Source organism: Neomonachus schauinslandi, chromosome 5, assembly GCF_002201575.2.
Source record: "Neomonachus schauinslandi chromosome 5, ASM220157v2, whole genome shotgun sequence".
NCBI classification, from domain to species: domain Eukaryota; kingdom Metazoa; phylum Chordata; class Mammalia; order Carnivora; family Phocidae; genus Neomonachus; species Neomonachus schauinslandi.
In genome coordinates, this window is record NC_058407.1 from 27,078,613 (window position 1) to 27,102,621 (window position 24,009).

General features: G+C 36.2%; 1 protein-coding gene across 1 annotated transcript in view; it reads right to left on the bottom strand.

The window, feature by feature from the left end:
* Window positions 1-823: 823 nt before the first annotated feature.
* The window catches only part of MRPL42 (mitochondrial ribosomal protein L42), a 31,134-nt gene continuing 7,948 nt past the window's right edge, over window positions 824-24,009 (bottom strand). Inside the window, exons 4-6 of the mRNA XM_021687522.1 lie at window positions 22,681-22,765; window positions 16,202-16,365; window positions 824-1,396 (exon numbers count right to left, since the gene is read on the bottom strand). Of these exons, the coding sequence (XP_021543197.1) occupies window positions 1,351-1,396; window positions 16,202-16,365; window positions 22,681-22,765 (295 nt within the window). The 3' untranslated portion in view covers window positions 824-1,350. The remainder of the gene's footprint in view (window positions 1,397-16,201; window positions 16,366-22,680; window positions 22,766-24,009) is intronic.

The window sequence follows — 24,009 nt, forward strand, 5'->3', positions numbered from 1 at the left end:
TCATTTCAATGAACTTCATTTCAATTTCCCTTCACTGAAATCATCTTTCACATCAAATTTTAAAATACCACAAATATTTTACAAGTTTGAATAAAACATTTCTCCACCTTCTTAAGAGATTCCTCACCTCCTAAATAGAAATCACAGGGGCAGTAATGCCATCAAGGATCACATATAAAGTGGTAGTGACAATCAACAGCAGAATAATCTATTAACGTTCTCATAACACTAGTTTAGTGATATTAACATTTTAACCAGAGCTGCATGTGTTCTGAAGCTAGCATAATTTTTTAAAGAGCCAGTAAAAAAAAAATCTCAAAACAAATTATTTAATTTGTAAGCAAAATGTACTTTTGTTCTAGGAAAGTACATTCTTGGGTGAAAGAGAATACCCCTTTGTCCCTGTAATTCACTGTAAAAAAGCTTTGGGGCCTGACCATTTGGATTTTGGCTCTCCCACTTGCTAAGTAGATAGGGTTCAAGTCACTTGGCCCTACTCATAAAATGGGGATGATGCTCTATCTTTAAAGGATTATTGTGAGAATTTAATAATGATGTATATAAAGGACCCAGCAGACGGAACTAGTTAAAATGTACCTACAGTTGACCCTTGATCAACAAGGGAGTTAGAGATACCAACCTGCCATGCAGTCAAAAGTCCATCTATAACTCTGACTCCCCCAAAACTTAATTACTAATGGCCTGCTGTTGACTGGTAGCCTTACTAATAACACAGTCAGTTAACATATATTTTACATGTTATATGTATTTTATATTGTATTCTTACAATAAAGCTAGGGAGAAGAAAATGTTACTAAGAAAATCATAAGAAAGAGAAAATACATTTACAGTACTGGACTATATTTATTAAAAAAAAAAATCTGTGTATAAATGGACCCACACGATTCAAACTGGAGTTGTTCAAGGGTCAACCGTAATTTAATTATTTCCTAGAAGCCACAAGAAAGAATTGTAATGTTTATTTTCTGGGTGGACCTCATGAGTTTCTTTTCAAAAGCAATTTAAAAATCTCCTTGAGAAGGAGAGCCATGCATATTTCTATTAATACTAACAATATTTGGCTGATAATGTAAAAATAATCACACTAGACACATAAAATAAATGGTAGATCTTAATATCTCAAAAGCAAAGTAAGATGAAGTAGGTTTCTGTAAGTAAGAATGTCAAATCCACAATTCCCTAATTTATACAAAGAAATATACATGCTAATACATGAAGACATTTTATTATTTTGCTATATAACATATTAGTAAATATACTCAATTGCATTTTCTCAAATGGCAAATGAGACACAAGATAAAATCTTTTTAATTCCTGAAAACCTCAGTATCATCTGTCTTTTGGAGGATCCAGTTTCCTACGACGTCTATGATACCTTGAAAAGAAGAAAATATTTAAGATATTATTTTATTAAATATTAACTGTTCCTGAAAGAAATATCAAATTTCTATGATTAGTTTGTTGTTCATTAGTACTCAATGAAATCAATGAAACCTAATATAATGTTAGATATATCCAAGATAAATATTTAAATTTTTCTTAATAAGAAGCCATATTTCCCCACTGTGAAAATTGTTTTCTACTAAATAAGCATTTTGGAAAGGTTTTTTTGCCACTCCTGAGGTTAATTTCAATATGGTAACCTGGATAATTCATCCTTAATTAAAAATTAGTAATTGTCTTGGGGTGTCTGGGTAGCTCAGTTAAGTGTCTGCCTTCGGCTCCGGTCATGATCCCAGGGTCCTGGGATCGAGCCCCACATCGGGCTCCCTGCTCAGGGGGGAGCCTGCTTCTCCCTCTTCATTGCCCCTCCTCCCACCTCATGTTTGCTCTCTCTCAAATAAATAAAAAATAAAATCTTTAAAAAAACACAAAAGCAAACTAATAATTGTCTTCTGAACATGCTCTATTTAAGTTTTATTTATAAGGGGATGTTCCCCCCTAAATGGAGGTCTCTTAAGCTGCAAAATCATGTTTTAATATACAATAGGATACGATTAATAATGTTTATAGAAAATGTATGTCACAAAAATGTTAAGAAGTGCAAATTAAAACAGTGAGGAACTTTTGTTTTTGCAATCACAAATATTTTAAAAATCATAAGGCCCAACCCAAGCACAGGTGTGATGAAATAAGCAACATCAGACCCAACCTGTTAAAGTATTAACTGGTACAATACTTATGAAAAGCAGTGTGGCAATATATATAAAAAAATTTTTTAAATAGTCATAGCTTTTGATCTAGTAATTCCTCTTCTGGAAATCTAGTCTAAAGCATATAGAAAAACAGTTAAAATACTAACTATCTTAATACCAAAATATTAAATATTAATCAGGGAGGGGCAGATGCAGGATGCAAATTTATATATACAGTATAATTAAAGCCATGTAAAAATACACAAGCTAACAAAACTTATGAAATATATAAAAAGAGAAATGAAATGCATTGTTAGCAGTGATTGACTTTGAGTGATTTCACCAGGGAGAATTTTTCTTTTTGCTTCTTTGCATTTCCTTATCCACACAGAGTACATGTGTTTATGGTAATGAGTTCTCTTCAAAAACTCCCTTAAGACCAGATTTTGGCAAGTTGGTCTTTTATCTACTTTTTTGCTAATATGGAAATCCAATGTAAGGATTTCTACACCATAAATGGTAAGACACGTATCTTATGTTCTTTACTTGTGATTAAGATATTGAAAGCATTTTTTGCTTATCTTATGGTTTCATACAGGCAACTCTCCTATACATTGTTTTTTTGATACCGATTTTTTGAAAATTGCAAAACAGAAATTAAGTTGAAATAATGAAGTACATCTATATACAATAACACAGAACATTAAGTTGTAGAATAATACATATAGCATAATATAATTTATGTAAACTTTTCTACAAGTACTTATACTGGCATAGAAAAATTATGAAAAATTATCATTTTCTTAAAGGTTCCAGTTATGTGCCAGATAATCAAGGTTTTACTAGTGCAACCCTGAAAGGTGTCCTCTTAAAGCAACTAATCACCAGAACAGGGGTTTGGGAAGTCACACTCTCTTTTTTTTTTCAAGATTTTATTTATTTATGGGGAGAGAGAGAGTGAGCACATGCACATGAGTGGAGGGGAGCGGCAGGCAGAGTGAAAGGGAAAGCAGACACCCTGTGGAGCAGGGAGCTGGACAAAGGGCTCTATCCCAGCACCCTGAGATCATGACCCGAGCCAAAGGCAGACACTTAACAGACTGTGCCACTCAGGCGCCCTGGGGAAGTCACACTTTCTTACGATGCACAAATTTCAATATCTGCTACAATCACTAGCCAGGGGCAAGCACCTTAATTATAGGGTGCCCTTAAAACTTATCAGACTCGGACCCTTGAGAGAATTAAAAACCCACCCTATTAATAATTAACAAGAGAGTTAAACCAAGACTATTCCTGGAAAACCAAGACACACTGTTACCCTTCTTAAATAACACAATGACTCAGTGACATCTAAGTCCACAGTTCTTAACCCAGAGCAGAACTTTTATCTCCTGGTTCACACTGCAGCCTGATGTTCAGATCTGTTTCCTACTGATGGGAGTAACTAATTTTTGTGGCCTCCATGGAAAAATAATAAATAGTTATTTAAATAAAAGAGTACTGCTATTCATACATTTATAGGATCGCTCTACATTTTAAGAAATTTAAAATTATTTTCCAAATCCTTCTTACTTTCCATCAGGCCTTCTTTCAATCCTTCCATCCTTCTTTCCTTCAACATAACTTTGTATGTAGTAGAGCTATGTTAGCTTACTATCTTCTTTTTTAAGAGGTATTATGACAATCAGGATCATTTACCCATTCATTTATTAATTTTTAGATGTGTGAGCATCTACTACATGCCAGTGACTACTTCTAGGTGCTAAGAATTCTGTAGTACACAAAACAAGACAAAATCTCCACCCTCATGAAGCTTACATTCCAGTGCAGGAAACAGGAAAACAAGTAAGTTGGCCAGGGAAGGTTTCAGGGAGTAAAAATCCAAAGGAAGTGAGAAAGCTAGGTTTGCTGATACTAGCAGGAAGAGAATTCTATGTAGTGTGAACAGCAAGTAAAAGGGCTCTGAAGGAAAGGCATGTTCAAGGAATGGCCAAGAGGCCATGTGGCTGGAACAGAGTAAACAAGGAAGAGAACAATAGGAAATGAGAGTGGAGAGGTAATGGAGGATCAGATCACACAGGTTCTTATAGGTAACAGTTAAGGCCTTTAGCTTTTTTCTGAGTAAGATGGGAAACTATTAGAAGGTTTTCAACAGAACAATTTTAAGAACTAAGGGAAGTTTTAACAATGTTACTCTGGCAACTTGCTAAGAACAGACTATAGAGAAGTAAAGCAGAAGGAGGGAGACCAGTTAGGAAGTAACTTCAATAAATCAGGCAAAAGATGGTGGCATGGACCAGGATGGTGGCAAAAGCAATGGTGATAACTGGTCAAATGTGGATATATTTTGGGAGACAGAGCTAATAGGATTTGCTGACAGATCAGATGTTGGGTGTAAGACAAAGAGAAGAGTCAAGAATGGCACCAAGGTTTCTGGCCCAAGCCACCAGAAGAATGGAGCTAGCATTAACTGAGATAGGGAAGGCTATAGGAGAAGCTGGTTTGTGGGAGACCATCAGAAGCTTAGTTAGAGACAATATTAAGTTAGGGATGCCTATTAGACTTGTCAAGTAGGCAGCTGGAAGGATATACAGTTCTGGAGGTCAGGGGACAGGTCTTGACCAGAGATAGAATTGGGAGCCATTAGCATGCAGAAGGTATTTAAAGCCATGAGACTGGATGAAATCACTGTCTTAGAAAACGGGACAGGAAGGAGCAGACAACCGAAGACTAATCCTTGAGCACTCCAAAACTTAGAGGTAAAAAAGATGAAAAGGAATCAGTAGAAGAAACCAAGATAGTATATGAACTATGGATATGTAAAAAGGGTTTCAATGGTTATTAAGGTTGAATTAAGGAGAAAAATAACAGAAAACCCACATACAACCATTAGGGACTGTAATATTGCTAAAATGACGTGTTCTGGAAAGAATTATAATGGAAAGAATGCACCATCACTTTTGATTTTTTTCATGCCAACTGAGGAAGACTGAAGAAAGGAAAAACAGCTTGTACATAAATGCTAGCAACTAAGGGCACTGACATACTTGTTTTCTGAGTACTGGCGACCCTAAAGGCCAACAGGAGATACCTCAGGGGCTGCTGGGGAGGGCAAAACAACTCATAATCATGTCCTCAGCAACTATTTACAAAGGGGCTATCTAACACAAACTGCTGTTGGGAATATGAAAAAAATGGATTTGCATAAGGGGCACCTTTCAAAGAGTATGCTCCAAGTTCCATGACTTCTGGTAAATATAATGTAATGGATAAGCTAGTTTAATTTGTTTTCATACCCGTAATATCAAAACAGGAAGTAGCAGGAGCTGCATGGTTACATATGTTATCTTTTGAAATCAACCTGTGCACAAATGAATGTAAAAATAGTCATTAGGGCAAAGGCAGAGGGTAAGGAACTAAAAGTTCAATTTAACCCCAAACCCAATGTCCTGGATTTCCTCATCACCTACCTCCCATATTAAAAATTCAAAACAGCCCTAGCACCCACTCTCAGCATAAAGCCCAAAACTAAGAATCTCTGAACTGCCATCCCAAAGTAAATAAAATCACCAGGGTTAGGAAAAGGCAAAAGGCAATTCACAGATTTAGTAGTAACAATATTAACTTTAGACTTCCAGACTTGAGATTATCTAATCACCAATGTTTATTGGCCACTGGGCTATTTCATAGCATCAGTTTTGTACAGTCACGCTACCTACCCTTCCAGCCCACCCACTCTGGGCGAAGTCAATAATTAAAAGCATGTAGGTTCAGAACTGAGTGAAGTGAGGCAACACCTTGGGATCATGAAACTCACTTTGCTGACCTTGATTAAGAATTTGATAATAAGGAACATCCTACTCTACCTGAGACTCTCCTAAATAAAATGGGAATTGAATAAACCCACATAATTTGATAGCTAAACTCTGGGAATAAAACTTCTAAGAATCACTGAGAAATTTACCAGTGGACCACCCCCAAAACTAGCATAAATAAAGTACCATTTCAAAGAAAAACTGAGGGGCACTTGGGTGGCTCAGTTGGTTAAGCATCTGCCTTCAGCTCAGGTCATGATCCCAGGGTCCTGGGATCAAGCCCCGCATTGGGCTCCCTGCTCTGCAGGAAGCCTGCTTCTCCCTCTCCCACTCCCCCTGCTTGTGTTCCCTCTCTCGCTATCAAATAAATAATAAATAAAATCTTAAAAAAAAAAAAAAAAGAAAAACTGAACACCTTTAAGAAGCTGTGAAGATGGGTGCCTGGGTGGCTCAGTTGGTTGAGCAACTGCCTTCGGCTCAGGTCGTGATCCTGGAGTCCCTGGATCGAGCCCCACATCGGGCTCCCTGCTCGGCAGGGAGTGTGCTTCTCCCTCTGACCCTCCCCCCTCTCATGTGCTCGCTCTCATTCTCTCTCTCTCAAATAAATAAATAAAACCTTTAAAAAAAAAAAAAGAAAAGAAGCTGTGAAGATAATTAGGTAAGATAATATTTCATCAGACAGCAACTGAGCAAGCACTCACACACTGTATTAAGAATATTGTATTAGAGATCACGTGGAAAAGTACAAAACAAAAGATGCATTCCTGATGAAGAGAGAATAATCTAGAGCAGGAGATGTAAACAAAAAACTACCCACAAATATAACATTAACAGATATCTAGCCACCTATAGTTATATATAGTTGGGCTAACGGGTAACAGCTATTCAAAATGACTATAATCAAATTAAATTTCATGAAGAAAGTGAACTAAGGGCAAATGACAGAAAAATGAAAGTACTGAAAATCAAAGGAAACAGCATTTAAGATGGCTTAATACTGAAATGAAAAGTAAAACTGGACAAAAAAGCAAAATCCAACTATATTCTACTTCTAAGAAACCCACCTGAAATATAAAGACACAGATAAGTTAAAAGTAACAGAAACAGAAAGATCATGTAAACACTAGTCAAAAGAAGCCTGGATGGGCTATATTAATACTAGACAAATTATGTTTCAGGATATGAAATATTAGCAGCAATAAAAAGAAGACTTCAGGGGCGCCTGGGTGGCTCAGTCGTTAAGCGTCTGCCTTCGGCTCAGGACATGATCCCAAGGGTCCTGGGATCGAGCCCTGCGTCGGGCTCCCTGCTTGGCGGGAAGCCTGCTTCTCCCTCTCCCACTGCCCCTGCTTGTGTTCCCTCTCTCGCTGTGTCTCTCTCTGTCATTGGTGGGAAGCCTGCTTCGCCCTCTCCCACTCCCCCATTGCTTGTGTTCCCTCTCTCGCTGTGTCTCTCTCTGTCAAATAAATAAATAAAATCTTAAAAAAAAAAAAAAGAAGAAGGCTTCATAAAGATAAAGGTGTCAATTCATCAAGAAAATATAAATAATAAGCATATGTACAGCTAGTAACAGAATTTCAAAATATATAAACACAGAATTAGGAGGAGAAATAGAAAATCCGTAAGTACAGATGTAGATTTCAATGTTCCTCTAATAATAATCAATTAGATAAACAGAAAATTAGTGAGGGTATAGAAAACCTGAATAACACTATCAGCCAAGTAGACCTAATTGATATTTTTAGAACACTACTAGCAATAATGGCAGAATATACACCTACTTTTCAAATGTATGTGAAACATTCACCAAGAGAGACCACAATCTGGGCCATAAAACAAATCTTAATCAATTTAAAGACTGAAATCATACAAAGTATGCTTTGTGATCACAACAGAATTAAACTAGAAATCAGTAACAGAAAGGTATCTGAAAATTTTCCAAATATTTAGAAATTAACTCACTGCTAAATAACCTATGGGTCAAAGAAGAAATCACAAGAGAAATAAAACATTTTGAACTGAATGAAAATGAAAAGATATCAAAATTTGTGGGATGCGCTAAAGCAGTGCTTAATGGGAAATTTATAGCATTAAAAACATAAAAAAGACAGGTTTCTAAACAATAAGCCTTAAGAAACTAGAAAAGGAACAAATTAAACCCAGAGTAAGCAGAAGGAAGGAAATAACAAGGAGCAAAAATAGAAAACTGGGGCGCCTGGGTGGCTCAGTCGGTTATGCATCCAACTCTTGATCTCAGCTCAGGTCTTGATCTCAGGGTTGTGAGTTCAAGCCCCAGTGTAGAGCCTACTTAGAAAGAAGGAAAGAAAGGGAGGAAAGGGAAGAAAAGGAAGAAAGGGAGGAAGGGGAAGGAAGGAAGGGAGGAAGAAAGGGGGAGGGAGAGGGAGGGAGGGAGGAAGGAAGGAAACAGAAAGACAACAGAATCAATTAAACCAAAAGCTGGTTCTCAAAAAAATCAACAAAATAACAATACCAGGAATGAGAGAGATGACATCACTACAGATTATGAAAATACTAAAAGGATAATAAAGGAATATTATAAATTATGTACAAATAAATTCAACAATCTACATAAAATGGGCAAATCCCAAAGGGATTTGATACAAACTACCAAAGCTCCCTCAAGAAGAGATAAACTGAATAGTCCTTTCTATTGAGTACAGAAGTTGAATTTGCAGTTAAAAATCTTTCCACAGGGCGCCTGGGTGGCTCAGTTGGTTAAGCGACTGCCTTCGGCTCAGGTCATGATCCTGGAGTCCCGGGATCGAGTCCCGCATCGGGCTCCCTGCTCGGCAGGGAGTCTGCTTCTCCCTCTGACCCTCCTCCCTCTCATGCTCTCTGTCTCTCATTCTCTCTCTCTCAAATAAATAAATAAAATCTTTAAAAAAAAAAAAAAAAAAAATCTTTCCACAAAGAAAATTCAAGACCCAGATGGCTTCACTGGTCAATTCCAACATTAAGAAATAATACCCATTCTACACATACTCTTCCCAAACACTGAAAAGGAGGAAATAGTACCAAACCTACTCTATGTTGCAAGTGTTACTATGAAACCAAAACCAGACAAAGATATTATAAATCTATAGGCCAATATCCCTAATAAACAAAGATGTAAAAATTCTACAACAAAATTTTAGCAAACAGAATCCAAACAATACATTAAAAAAATAGTAATAATAGATCATCACCAAGTGAAGTTTAGCCCAGGAATGAAAGGTTGGTATAACATTTTAAGTCATTCAATATAATTCATCAAATGACTAAAAAAGAAAAATGTTATGATCATTTTAATAAATATAGAAAAAAGCATCCAACAAAATTCAACATCCATTCATGATAAAAACTCTCCATACCAGGAATAGAAGGGATTTTCTCAACCTGATAAAGGGCATCTATAAGAAGACCCATATTGAAACATCACACAATGTTTAAAGACTCAATGCTTTCCCTCACTAAAACTGGAAAAAAAGCAATGATGTCCATTCTCAACACTTTATGCAACATTTTACTTAAGACTCTAAGCTGTGCTATAAGGCAAGAAAAATAAATAAAAAGCACAGATTGTAAAAGAAGAAGTAAAATTACCTTTATTCAATGATACCATGATCATCTACACAGAAAATCCTAAGGAATATATTTAAAAAACTACTAGAACTACTCTCAAGATCACAGGAGACAACATCAATAAACAAAAATCAATCACATTTCTACAATAAATAAAATTGTATTACAAACAACAAACCTTTGGAAACTGAAATTAAAAACCCAATACTAGTTATAACAGCATAAAAATTATGAAATATTTGAAATAAATTTAACAAAAAAGTACCATATCCATACACTGCAAGTTATAAAAAACACTGTTAAGTGAAAAATTTTTAAAGACTTAAATAAATGGAGAAATATACCATTTTAATGGTCAGAAAGATTCAATACCATTAAGATAGCAATTCTGAAATTGATCTAGAGACTGAATGCAATCTCCTTCAAATCCCAGCAGGCTTTTTATAGAAATTGATAAGCTGATTCTAAAATTTATATGGAAATGCAAAAGACCTAAGACTGCTGAGACTTTGAAAAAAAGAACAAAATTAGAGGACTTTACCTGATTTCAAGGCTTAAAGTTATTTAGCCAAAACAGAATGGTATGGCATCCAGCACCCACATATATGGGTCAACTGAGTTTTAACAAAGTTGGTAGGGCAATTCAGTGGTAAAAGATAATATATTCAGCTAATAGTGTTGGAACAACTGGATATATATATATATATATATATATATATATATATATGCGCCAAATAAATGAACCTCAACTTATGCCTCACACCATATATACAGATTAACCATAAATGGATCAGAGACCTAAATGTTAGAGCTTAAATTATAAAACTCCTAGAAGAAAACACAGAAGAAAGTCTTAGTGATCTTGGACTAGGCAAAGATTTTTAAAGTAAAATGTAAAGGAAAAATTTGTAAATTGGACTTTATGAAAATTATAAAAATTTTTGATCTTCAAAAGACACTATTAAGTGAAAAAGCAAGCCACAGAGAGAAAATATTTGCAAGACATCTGTCTCACAAAGGACTTTGATCCACAAGTTTTACACCATAATAAGACAACTAATCTGCTTTTTAAAAATAGTCAAAAGCTTTTTACAGATATTTCACCAAAATAACCCCAAAAAAACCCCAAACAAAAAAAAACCCTCCCAACGTACAAAGGCCAATAAGCACATGAAAAGATGCTCATAATTATTAGCAATTAGGGAAACATAAATTTAAACCACAAGGATACTACTACTCACTCAACAGAATGACTAAAATTAAAAAGACTGATAATAGCAAGTGTTGGGAAGGATGTGGAACAACTGGAACTGTCACACACTGCTGGTGGGAATGAAAAATGGTTCAGCCACTTTGATAGTTTCTTATGAATTTAAACATGTCCTTATCATCTGACCAATTAATCCTACCCCTAGGTATTTACCCAAGAGAAATGAAAATATGTCAATAATGACTTGTACTTGAATATTTATGCAGCTTTAGTCATAACAGGCCCAAACTGGAAAGAATCCAAGATGTCCAACAACTGGTGACTAAACAAATTGTGGTCTATCCATACAAGAGAATATTACTCAGAAATAAAAAGGGATAAACTACTGGTAAACACAACAACAAAGATGAATCTCAAAAGCATTATACTAAGTTAAACAAGCCAGACACAAAAGGCTCCAGACTATGTAATTCCATTTACATTAAATTCTAGAAAGGGAAAAACATGAAATTCTAAAAATTCATGAAATTCTAAAAAGTGATAGGAAGGAGATCAGTGACTGCCAAGGGTGGGGTTAAAGGGAAGAAACTCACTGCAAAAGAGAGAACTTTTTAGAGTGATGAACCAGTCTTTATTCTGACTGTGGTAGTATGATTGTATGATTATACAATTGTATACATGTTTGTCAAAACTCATCACAGTGAATACTTAAAACTGGTGAATTTTTCTGTATGTAAATTACACTTCAAAACAATCTATCTAAGAAAAGATACTTCAAAAAGTGCTTAACTTACACGGTTATATATATTTTTTAAAGATTTTAATTTATGGGGTGCCTGGGTGGCTCAGTCATTAAGCGTCTGCCTTCGGCCCAGGTCATGATCCCAGGGTCCTGGGACCGAGCCCCGCATCGGCCTCCCTGCGCGGTGGGAAGCCTGCTTCTCCCTCTCCCACTCCCCCTGCTTGTGTTCCCTCTCTCACTGTGTCTCTCTCTATCAAATAAATAAATAAAATCTTAAAAAAAAAAAAGATTTTAATTTATTTATTTGACAGAGAAAGCGAGCACAAGCAGGGGGAACAGCAGAGAGAGAGGGAGAAGCAGGCTCCCTAAGAGCAGGAAGCCTGACGCGGGACTCGATCCCAGGACCCTGGGATCATGACCTGGGCTGAAGGCAGATACTTAACCGACTGAGCCACCCAGGCGCCCCTTACATGATTATATTTTATCTAAAAACCACCATGCAGAATTTACCCGAAGAATATGAAAACACTAATTTGAAAAGATATGCACACCCCTACGTTTATTGCAACATTATTTACAATAGCCAAGACATGAAACAATCCAAGTGTCCATCTATAGATGAAAGAAGTAAATAAAGATGAAACATATATATACATATATATATGGAATATTACTCAACCATAAAAAAGAATGAAATGTTGCCATTTGCAACAACATGGATGGATCTAGAGGATGTACATTGCTAAGTGAAATAATCAGTCAGAGAAAGACAAATACCATATGATTTCACTCATATGTGTAAACAAAGATAAAAAGAGACAAACCAAAAAACACTTAACTACAGAGAACAAATGGGCAGTTACCAGAGGGGAGGTAGGTGGGGGGACAGATGAAATAGGTAAAGGGGATTAAGAGGACACTTATCATGATGAGCACTGAGTAATGTATAGAATTGGTGAATCACTATATTGTACACCTGAAACTAATAGAACACTGGAATTAATTAATCAATTACATTTTAAAAACCACCTGGCAAATTAGGCATTATTATTTCTATTTTCTTTAAAAAATAACAAGATTAAATAAATAGCTAGTAACTAGCAGAGGGAAGATGATCTGAGTAAGCCCAGGCCCCTTTAAAACAAAGTTGTACACTCAGAAAAGAATTTTGCTTTAATGGAGTTTAAAAAGCACAAGATTGAGTATAATATGAGATAGGTCTATTCATATAGGAAGAGTTTAACAGTGTTTAACTATGGGGCATAAGGAATGAGTAAGTATAAAGAAAATTTCTACTTTACACTTCACTGCATTGTTTAAAAATACTTTAAACGAGTGTTTTGTATCGGTTAATAAAAGCTTATTTAAAAAGATATTATATACCCGCAATTATTGAATTCATAATGGGTCCCAGTCTTTTGATTGCCCTAATTTAAAAATTGCGAAATATTTAATAAAACATCCTTCTATACACTGCTTTATGTTTAAGAAGAGCTCAATGACATCTAGAAATCAACACTTGATAATGGCTTACATTAATCCAAAATAAATATTTAGATAGCAAACAAATACTTGTTGAGTGATTAGTGATCACAACTTAGCTTATTTAAAATTCTGAAAGATGATGCATCACAAGGACAATGCCCATTGGTAAAAATTTTCTTTATATACATAAGCTAGTATCTGGAGTTTTTCTGCTAAACCCTTTATTAGGAGAGATACTGGGATAATCAACTGCATCTAATTAAAGTCTGCTTAAAATTGCAGGTGCCTAGTAATCCTGATGGGACAAGACATACCAGAAGATTAAATTAATTAGCAGTCAAAAGCTAGTAAGCAGTAATAAGATTAAATAATAAGATTAAACATAGGTGGGATACTAGACATAAAAGTCTGAGGATAACACACATGATTTTAAGACTTGCTAATGGTCTTCTTGCCTTCAATTTTGTTCCCTTCAAGTCCCCTTTACAGGACTTTTATAACTACAGTGATTTGGTTATACACAAAAGACGGCAGAAGATTGTAGCGATATGGAACACACAGGAAGAAAACAGGTACTGAAAGTCATCACAGAAGAATTTCAAGATAGGGCTTGAACTAAAATATCTGGATAATGAGACAAAATAAAATATAAACATGAGTGATGTTATGAATCATGGAAAGAAATCTCAGAATACAGTAATGACACAGATCTGGGGCTAAGAAATGGTTTGTTGATTTGTTTCCATGTACCCTAAATTATGAAAAACCCAGAGAGCATGTATAAACAAAGTGGGTACTAAATAAGAAAGAAAAATCAAAGAAGAAGAGAGAAAACAGAAGCAGGAATTGAAAGACACCATGGTGGCCAAAAAATTGCAGATTTTTATCCTGGGAAATTGATACAGAAATATCACTTTTATTATAGAAATAGAAAGATTATTAAGGGAGGAACTTTTTTTTTTTTTTAAAGATTTTATTTATTTATTTGAGACAGAATGAGAGAGACAGAGAGCACATGAGAGGGGGGAGGGTCAGAGGGAGAAGCAGGCTCCCCGCCGAGCAGGGAGCCCGATGTGGGACTCGATCCCGGGACTCCAGGATCATGACCTGAGCCGAAGGCAGTCGCCTAACCAACTGAGCCACCCAGGCGCCCAGGGAGGAACTTTTTTAAGACAGAAATAGAAGAGCTATGTTTTTGTTATATGAATTTAAAACTTTGGACAGATACCTATTTTGAAATTTCTAAGGACATGATACTGGGAATAAGGGCAAGGAAATAAAAAAATGTATAATGGAGCAAGTTGCATGTCATCTATATAATGAATGCAGTTAAAGCTCTTAGAATGAATTTCAGCAAGACATGGAGTATGAGACTTGAGGAATCTCTATTTTACCTAAGGAATCTCTACTTTACCTAAGGATAGGGAGGAAGTACCTTCTGAATAAATAAGTAAACCAAGCTCCAGATCCATACATCCATTTGCTTTCAGAAATGCTCCCCACCAGATTGATCCATTGACCCATCAGACTCAACATGACCAACAATGGGTTCATCTTCCTGTTTCCCCACATGTACGAATGGCACCACCATCACCCAAACACCTCTGTCAGAAACTTGAGAGGCTGCCTGTCTCTTCCCACACCTAGTCAGTGATGTACTGCTGTTAATTAAAAATTTTTTTCCTCATTCCTCCTTTTATTTCCTCCTTTTATCAAAGTCCTTTCTTTTATTTTCCCCCTTTCTATTCCCATTTCTGGCCCTTTCATTAAGATCTTCAATAAACTTCACCTAGACTATTATAATAGTTTCCAAACAGGTCTCCCTGACTCCAAACTTTCCATATATCACCTTTCCATATACACCTTCCATGTATCCCAAGTACAGAACCCACTTTATGATTTTCTAATGCATTAACTTTTTTTCTTAAAATTTAGCAATGAAAATAAAATCTAACCTCAGCACAATACAAAATCCTTCATAAGACCTACACTCCTTCCTCATATTCTGGGTCCCATCCAAGCTGAACTACTTGCAATTTCCCCAGCATACTCTATGACATCCTGTTCTCTCTGCCCATGGCTAGCTCCTAACCATTCTTCAAGGCTCAATCACTTGCCTTTATTTACTATATTATCCTCTCTCTTTGACTATAAACAACTTGTAAACAAGGACTGTATTTTTTATCTCCCAGCACTTAGTAGAGCAGGTGGATGAATGTATATTCATTCCATATGCATTCCATAAGCATGTCCTGCCATGAAATGTGCCAGCCTAGTGCTTAGTTATTGGTTGACTAAGTGAGTAAGAACAAAGTTTGCTCAAACATAAACCATTAAAAATAGTCACTTCTCCACAAACAATGAATCATGGAACACTACATCTAAAACTAATGATGTAATGTATGGGGATTAACATAAGAATAAAAAAAAAAAGTCACCTCTCAGTTTTGGTAGGGAATAAGATAGATATAAAAGAAAAAAGAATCAAAAGAAGAAAAATATTTAAAGCCAGAGTCAGATAGGAGGTAAGAATCCATGTAATAAAATGTGAGTACTAGCAAACAGGGGCAACTAGTTTCTAAAGGAACTGAGAACTATATACACTGCCCAATCATTTGCTATACCCTATTTTTTTAAACAATAACTTGAAATCTGTTAAATAAATGGATAGGTGGGCTGAGAACAAGGTCAATTATTTGGCAGGAGGATGAATAAAAACAGTAAATGACTATATCACAAAATAGAAAAATTTTCAAGAATTCTTGCAAAATTCACTGAAAGCTTTGGTTAAATTCCCCGATTAAAATAAAAGAAAAAAGAAGTACTATTTCGTTTTAGCTACACTATTTGTACATCTAAAAATACCATTTAAGGGGTGCCTGGGTGGCTCAGATGGTTAAGTGTCTGCCTTTGGCTCAGGTCATGATCCCAGGGTCCTGGGATCGAGTCCCACATCGGGCTCCCTGCTAGGCGGAGAGCCTGCTTCTCCCTCTGCCTCTACCTCTCTCTCTCTCTCTCTGACTCTCATGAATAAATAAATAAAACATTTAAAAATATATATATATATTAAAAAAAATAAAAATACCATTTAATAGGTGATCATACTGGGTGTTAATTTCCCCATGCAGAATACAACCTTGGAAGTTTGTTAATGCAAGAAAAGTTACACATTCTTTTAGTTGTCAAGTGGGAGTTAAAGGAAAGAACTTACTGTCCACGAGGATACCAACGGTGCTTAGTAGTAAAGAACATTTTGCTAAGTTGTTCTATCATGGGTCCTTGCTCAAATTGCTCATTTTTTTCTTCTAATCTGGTTTTCAGCACTTGGTCATGTGTTTCTTCATTATTATGCACAGGATCTGGCCGAGGTATAGGCTACAAAATAATCAGAAATCAACAGCATCAAAATATAGGAATGATGGGCGCCTGGGTGGCTCAGTTGGTTAAGCGACTGCCTTCGGCTCAGGTCATGATCCTGGAGTCCCTGGATCGAGTCCCGCATCGGGCTCCCTGCTCGGCAGGGAGTCTGCTTTGTCCTCTGACCCTATCCCCTCTCATGTGTTCTCTCTCTCTCATTCTCTCTCTCTCAAATAAATAAATAAAATCTTTTAAAAAAAAAAATATAGGAATGTTAGCCAGCATTTGACTGAGTTTACAATACAACAATTCACACTCCGGAATTCATTATAGTACCTCAAGGTAGGTAAGTTTTCAGAACAGAATTTTACTTAGTTGCATTATTCATTAAAGAATCAGAAATAGGGGCATCTCGGTTGGTTAAGCATCCAACTCTTGATCTTGGCTCAGGTCATGATCTCAGGATTGTGAAATCGAGCCTCTTGTCAGGCTCTGCACTGGGCGTGGAGCCTGCTTAAGATTCTCTCTCCCTACCTCTTACACTGTTGGTGGGAATGCAAGCTGGTGAAGCCACTCTGGAAAACAGTATGGAGGTTCCTCAAAAAGTTGAAAATAGAGCTACCCTACGACCCAGCAATTGCACTACTGGGTATTTATCCCAAAGATACAAATGCAGTGATCTGAAGGGGCACCTACACCCCAATGTTTATAGCAGCAATAACCACAATAGCCAAACTATGGAAAAAGCCCAGATGTCCATCAACAGATGAATGGATAAAGATGATGTGGTATTTATATACAATGGAATATTACTCAGCCATCAAAAAAATGAAATCTTGCCATTTGCCATGACATGGATGGAACTAGAGGGTATTAAGTGAAGTATGTCAATCAGAGAAAAATAATTATCATATGATCTCACTGATATGTGGAATTTAAGAAACAAAACAGAGAGGGCGCCTGGGTGGCTCAGTCGTTAAGCGTTTGCCTTTGGCTCAGGTCATGATCCCAGGGTCCTGGGATCGAGCCCCACATTGGGCTCCCTCCTCGGGGGGAGGCCTGCTTCTCCCTCTCCCACTCCCGCTGCTTGTGTTCCTGCTCTCACTCTCTCTGTCTCTGTCAAATAAATAAATAAAATCTTTAAAAAAAAAAAAAAAAAGAAACAAAACAGAGGATCATAGGGGAAAAGAGGAAAAAATAAAATAAGACAAAACCAGAGAGGGAGACAAACCATAAGAGACTCTTAATCATAGGAAACAAACTAAGAGTTGGTGGAGGGGAGAGGGGTTGCGGGATGGGGTAAGTGGGTGATGGACATTAAGGAGGGCACATGATGTAATGAGCACTGGGTATTATATAAGACTGATGAATCACTGACCTCTACCTCTGAAACCAGTAATACATTATATGGTAATTAAATTTAAATAAAAATAAATTTAAAAAAAAGATTCTCTCTCCCTCTTCCTCTGCCCCTCCCATACCTCTCTCTCCTCCCCCTCTTAAAAAAAAAAAAGTCAAATATTTTTTCTCTCATATCAAGTTTTGGGTTTCTTTTCCAATAATAAAGTTCGTATTTAATGTTATTGTTCCCCCAATAATAAAGCACTTATTACTTTAATTTTTATTTCCCAAAACTATAAATTGTGCCCATTATTTTTTAACTTGAAAGTTTACAGTCTCGGGTGCCTGGCTGGCTCAGTTGGTTAACTGTATGCCTTCGGCTCAGGTCGTGATCCCGGGGTCCTGGGATTGAGTCCTGCATTGGGCTCCCTGCTCCATGGGAAGCCTGCTTCTCCTTCTGCCTCTGCCCCTCTCTCTCTCGCTCTGTGTCTCTCAAGAATAAATAAATAAAATCTTAGGGGGGGGAAAAAGTTTACAGTCTCTAACCTTGCTTATCATTAAAGTGAGATACAATGAAAATGGTATTTCTTACATCCAAAGGAAACAAAAAAATTCCAGTGCGTTCATTTTAGGTGACTGAAATGTCATCAAATGATGCTTTATGATAACTTGAGTACTTTTTCACCTAAAGACATCAACTACTAAAAATCTCATCTCCTCCCCAACACATTTGAGTGATATAACATATTCCCATCAGTAACACTAACTCATTAAAGCCTTTAAGAATCACTGTTTTGGAAAGTCAAGTCATGTAATATTTTAAATATTACATGATGATGTATGTAACACAAGGTGGTAACATTGTCTTGCTTTACAAATACCATATATACGTATTACAATACAATGAAAATCTGAATTTTTAACCAGAAAGAAAATAATTCAAACATAAATGTCTTTACATTCATACACTATTAATGACAACTACTACATTCTCCCATTGTATTAAATGCTATAGCATATAATTATATTTGTTAGGCATATGTACATAAAAAATAAGACTTCTTTAAAAAGCAGTATCTAAGCACATGAAGGTGGCACAACTGACTCAATACTACAGAAATGCAAAGTAACAAAAAGATATTAGTGAGAGGTAAAATAGGAGCCAAGTCAGAGCCTTGTTACAGAGGGCAGAATGCATTCTACAAGGAATAACAAATATTAAAAGTAGGAAAGAACACACAATAAAGAGATAAACTTTAAAATGGATCTTGAGGGCACCTGGGTGGCTCAGTCGATTAAGCACCTGCCTTCGGCTCAGGTCATGCATGATCCCACAGTCCTGGGATCTCCTGCTCAGCAGAGAGTCTGCTTCTCTCTCTCCCTCTGCCCCTCCCCCCTGCTCATGCGCTCCCTCTCTCTCTCGCTCAAATAAATAAAATCTTTAAAAAAATAAAAATAAATCTTGAGAAATCAGATTATGAAAGGCCTGCAAAGTAAGACTTGTAACAATTTGAGATAAGTAGAAATAAGGAACCACTTAGTGTGGGAGGGAATGAGCAGGTAGTATAATAAAGAGGTTAAGAACTTGAGCTTTGGTTTCTAATTCTACCACTTAATAGCTCTGTGACCTTGGACAAGTTATTTAAGCTCTTAATTTCCCTTTCTGTAAAGTCAGAGAAGTAATACCTACCCAAAAGGGCTTGGTGAGGATTAAATGAAATAATAATATATGGTATGCTCAGCTGTCCCTTGTACTCTTAAGAGTTCAATACTGGTAGGTAGCTACTAAGATTTCTTTAAGGTCTCAAACAGGAGAGAATTTACTTTAAAGAAAAAGTCCTCCTTAGACATTTAAAGTAATTTTAAAAGATCATTACTTGTATGTAAAGCGAAATATTAGTAAGTGTCTTTGCAAGTTACTATGAGACCCTCAGAGGTCTAGCAAACACAGGATTAGAACCTATAATAGTGGGTGCCTGGGTGGCTCAGTTGGTTAAGCGACTGCCTTCGGCTCAGGTCATGATCCTGGAGTCCCGGGATCGAGTCCCGCATCGGGCTCCCTGCTTGGCGGGGAGTCTGCTTCTCCCTCTGACCCTCCTCCCTCTCATGCTCTCTGTCTCTCATTCTCTCTCTCTCTCAAATAAATAAATAAAATCTTAAAAAAAAAAAAAAAAGAACCTATAATAGTTTTCTCTCTTTTAGGTGACTATACTTGTTGCTAAAGATCAAATGTTTTTAGTATTATCAAAAGTTAAGTTGTTTCCAAGTATTCATGAATGTTCCATTGTCTCTCTTCCTATTCCCAAGCAGGCTCAATTCTAATATATCACAAATTCTCTCTGCTTTGTATGATTAAACACACTTCTTTTCCAGGCACATAGATAAAAGACATCGGAATTAATGGATTCTTCAAAGTCTATACCAAGAGCCTCTGGCTGATTCAGAATTGATTTTTAGGTAGCATTTGATCTCCTTGATCAAACTTCAAAGAAAGGACACATGACTATTTCAAAAAAGGAAAAACTAAAATAAAACTGTCAACTTTAAAAAACATTCAGAACTGTCATCCTGACTTTTCCTTGTTTCTCTTAAGAATTTTCAAAATTTGACTTTTGAAATTTTCCACCAAATCAGCCACTAAAAGAATTGCCTAGTGCTTACATTTTAGTATTTCCAAGTCATTCTTTTTGCCCCTGGTGTAATATCTTTATTTTCCTAAACTAGAAATCCTAAATTCTAGAAAAACATTTTTAGAATATTAGTACTTTTAATAAAATATATACTCGGCAAAAGAAGAAGGAAGGATCTTTCTTCACAGATCTGGATCTGTGGAAAACAATCAACATGTTTTAAATTCAAATTACCAGAAAACCAAACATGCAAATCATCCTAATTTTCTTAAAGCCAGTCTCAGTAGGTATTTCTACATATGACCAGGATCTTTGTATGCAGTTGCTTTCCAGGGCCTAGAGAATCAAAGGGCACCCTGGAGTTGCAGCAGCCCTACCTCCTTGAGGAAAGAAAAAAAATCAAGACTAAACTTCAAGTCATGTTGGAGGGTATTTATTTATTATCATGTACTATCTGCATGAGATTTGTAAATCTAGATTCAAAAAGAACATACTGTATTCTAAATTCTAACAGTAACGTGTTTTCAAGAATGTTTCTTATTGTGCAGCCCAATCTATAATTTATTACTTAAGAAACAAAAAAATTCCATGCTTCCCCATGTGAATGTCTCTTAGCCCTAAAACAGAAAACCCATAAGCATGAAGAGAGAGGAACAAATTTATTCATTTAATCAACACATATTCAGTGTTCACTTACCAAATACAGGTGTTATTCCAGATGCTAAGGATATACCAGAGAACACCACAGAGCCCTGTCCTCATGGAGGTTACATTTTAGTGATGGGAGATAGATAGAAATACAAGAAAGTATCTATTGTGCCAGAAATGATACAAGCCATTGAGAAAAGACAATAGGAAGGAGCCCAGCAGTACGGGTACTACATTAAGCCCAGAGGTAGGAGCCTGCCTAATGTACCTGAAGAATAGCAGGGAGGCCAGTGTGGTGAGCAGTGGAATGATTACATGTAAAGTGATAAGAGTGATCTTCTAGACAAGAGAGAGAGAAAGACAGAGAGAGGGAGGGAGAGAAAGAGGGAGGAAGGAATACTGATGATGTGGGAGAGGAGACAACAGCTACAATGGGAGTGCAACAGAAAAAAAGGAACCAGGGAGTTGGACATGTATGCAAGGGAGTGATTATAATGATGGACCATGGAATCTATGCCAGGCAAGGAGAGAAGTGAGAATGTGTGAGATGCATGAGGGCTAAGAAAAAGTGCTTTGATCAATGGATGTAGGTCTCAATGAGGAGATGAAGAATTCTTGGAGCTGGGAGACTGGGGGAACTGGTAGGAAGCTAGTGGAATTCTTGAAATCTAGACTGGCAGGAAGGAGGAGCAGGTATTTGCGATTAGAACATCTCTAAAATACAGCAGTGGGAGTGGAGGCTGAGGTAGGGGAAAAAGATGAAGTGAGAGGTCAGGGCACAATACAGCGAGAGCTGGAGTGTTTACAAGCCAAAAGTCAGTGATTTATGCCTATTTTCTACACACTGCCCCCAGAAATGAAATGAAAGAGGTACTGGATTATTGCCTATGATATGTGGCTAGAATACAAAGCAGGCAGACAAAACGGTGAGGTTAAAGGGAATAAAAACTAGCAAACTAAAATTAAGCTATTTTCTCAAATCAACCATTATTCTGACCCTAATGATGATTTTTAAAAAACAGGTACCACTAGATGCATCGTGTGACGATTTGAATTATCTAATTCTTTTCTCCTCAAAGAGCAAATCAAACATTACTAAATATAGTAAACTAAGGCTTAAAAGACATAGAAGGAAGCATTTCAAATATAAAATAAGAAAAAGACTTGGGTCAAGCTAAAATAAATCGTACTGAAGACAAAAACAAAACTTCCTCTATCTAGTGCTTGGCTTTTGAAGAAATATGGAAAAAATTAAACTAGTCCTTAAAATATATGCCCATGTTGACCCATTAGAAAAAACTGGAAAAAAAAATTCACCAAACATGCAACGGATTATCAGAACCAATATAATATAAAGGGTATAAAACAGCATACCAAAATACAAGTTTTTCATGATTTATTAGATTACAATATAAGGTAGTATGGGACAATGTGTTTTATAAATCTGTACTAGCCAAAAATCACCTACCAGATTTTAGACCAGAAAACTGATGCCATAATTGTGTTTAAATGGTTCACTCTGTATACTGAAAAAGTCTTTAAAGAAAGAAGATGAAAAAGATATGAGAAAAACTGAAATAGTAAAATAAAAACCAAAAAAAGATATAAACCAAATAAAGGAAATCAAACAATTCCATTCTCTTTGGATACTGTAAGGAAATGTGAATATTTCTAACAGCAAATTATAAATTACAAGAGATTTTCTCATACATACTTTTGTATGTTCATATGGAATGTCCACAGAAGGGTGGTAGCATACTATTGTCCTGCCATCCGATGTCAAAGCCAGCTCTACTTTGCTAAAAAAGAATGTTTTAGAAACAGAGTTATACTGTATTCAAGACAGAATGATTTTCTTAGAGATAAAATTAATTAACCAACCATAAATCCCTGAAGAATAGATGCTATGGCACTAGACTGGCAGACCTGGTACCTGTATCAGAGGGGACAACTCAGACCATCCCACAAAATATGTCAGCTTAACTACCACAACAAACCAATAATGCATAACCCACTCTTTTACCTATTTGTTTTTAGACTATCCAAATCTTTGGGAGGGATCTTCATGTTTACTCATCACTATTATCAGAACTTTTTTCCTTATCTAAAAACTACCCTCAGGGTGCCTAGGTGGCTTAAGTCAGTTAAGCGTCTGCCTTCAGCTCAGGTCATGATCTCGGGGTCCTGGGACGGAAATCCGTGTCAGGCTCCCTGCTCAGATGGGAGTCTGCTTCTCCCTTTCCCTCTGCCCCTGACCCTGCTTGTACTCTCTCTCTCTAATAAATAAAATCTTAAAAAATAAAAACTACCTTCAAAAAGCTATAAGAAGTATATTACTTTGTTAAATTATTAAAATTAAATATCAGCAAAGTACATAATCTTTCAGGCAAAGGATCACCTGAATTTCCAATCATAAAGATTGCAGCTGAGCCCTTTTCTAGATCAAGTGCCTTCTCCAAGTGCCTTTCACGGAACAATACAGCTATAAGAAGTCTCCCGTAAAAAGAGTTCTGCAGTCAAATAAATTTGACAATTACTGAATACTATCCCTTCCCTCCACTGATATCCCTCAGAAAAACATATTTTGGGCAATACTCCTCTAAATATTTTTTCCAGCAATATTCTGGCTGGATCTCACCCAGGTACCAACTGACCAAGACTATTTTTCAAAGATCCTATCAACTATTATACTCAAATCCACATACATTCTAAGGAGCACAACTTTCAGCTTTCATTAACCTTATGTGTTCTCTAGATACCTACAAATTTAAGTTTCTAGGGTTTCAGTACTAACCAGATTTGAACTAGATTGGCAATTAAACACTACAGTGTATTTTAGCTTACGTAAGATACAGTATTAGGTTGTTTCACCACGATTTTAAGATCAAATAGCATAACACAGCTATAATGAACATTTAATCTATCAAGTGATTTTTGATGAAGAATGGAGTTTTATATAATACACAACACTTATAAGATTCAATCTTTTCAGGTTTAAAGTGTTACCTATTACCTAGTCTAATTTCATCACTATCTTAGTACT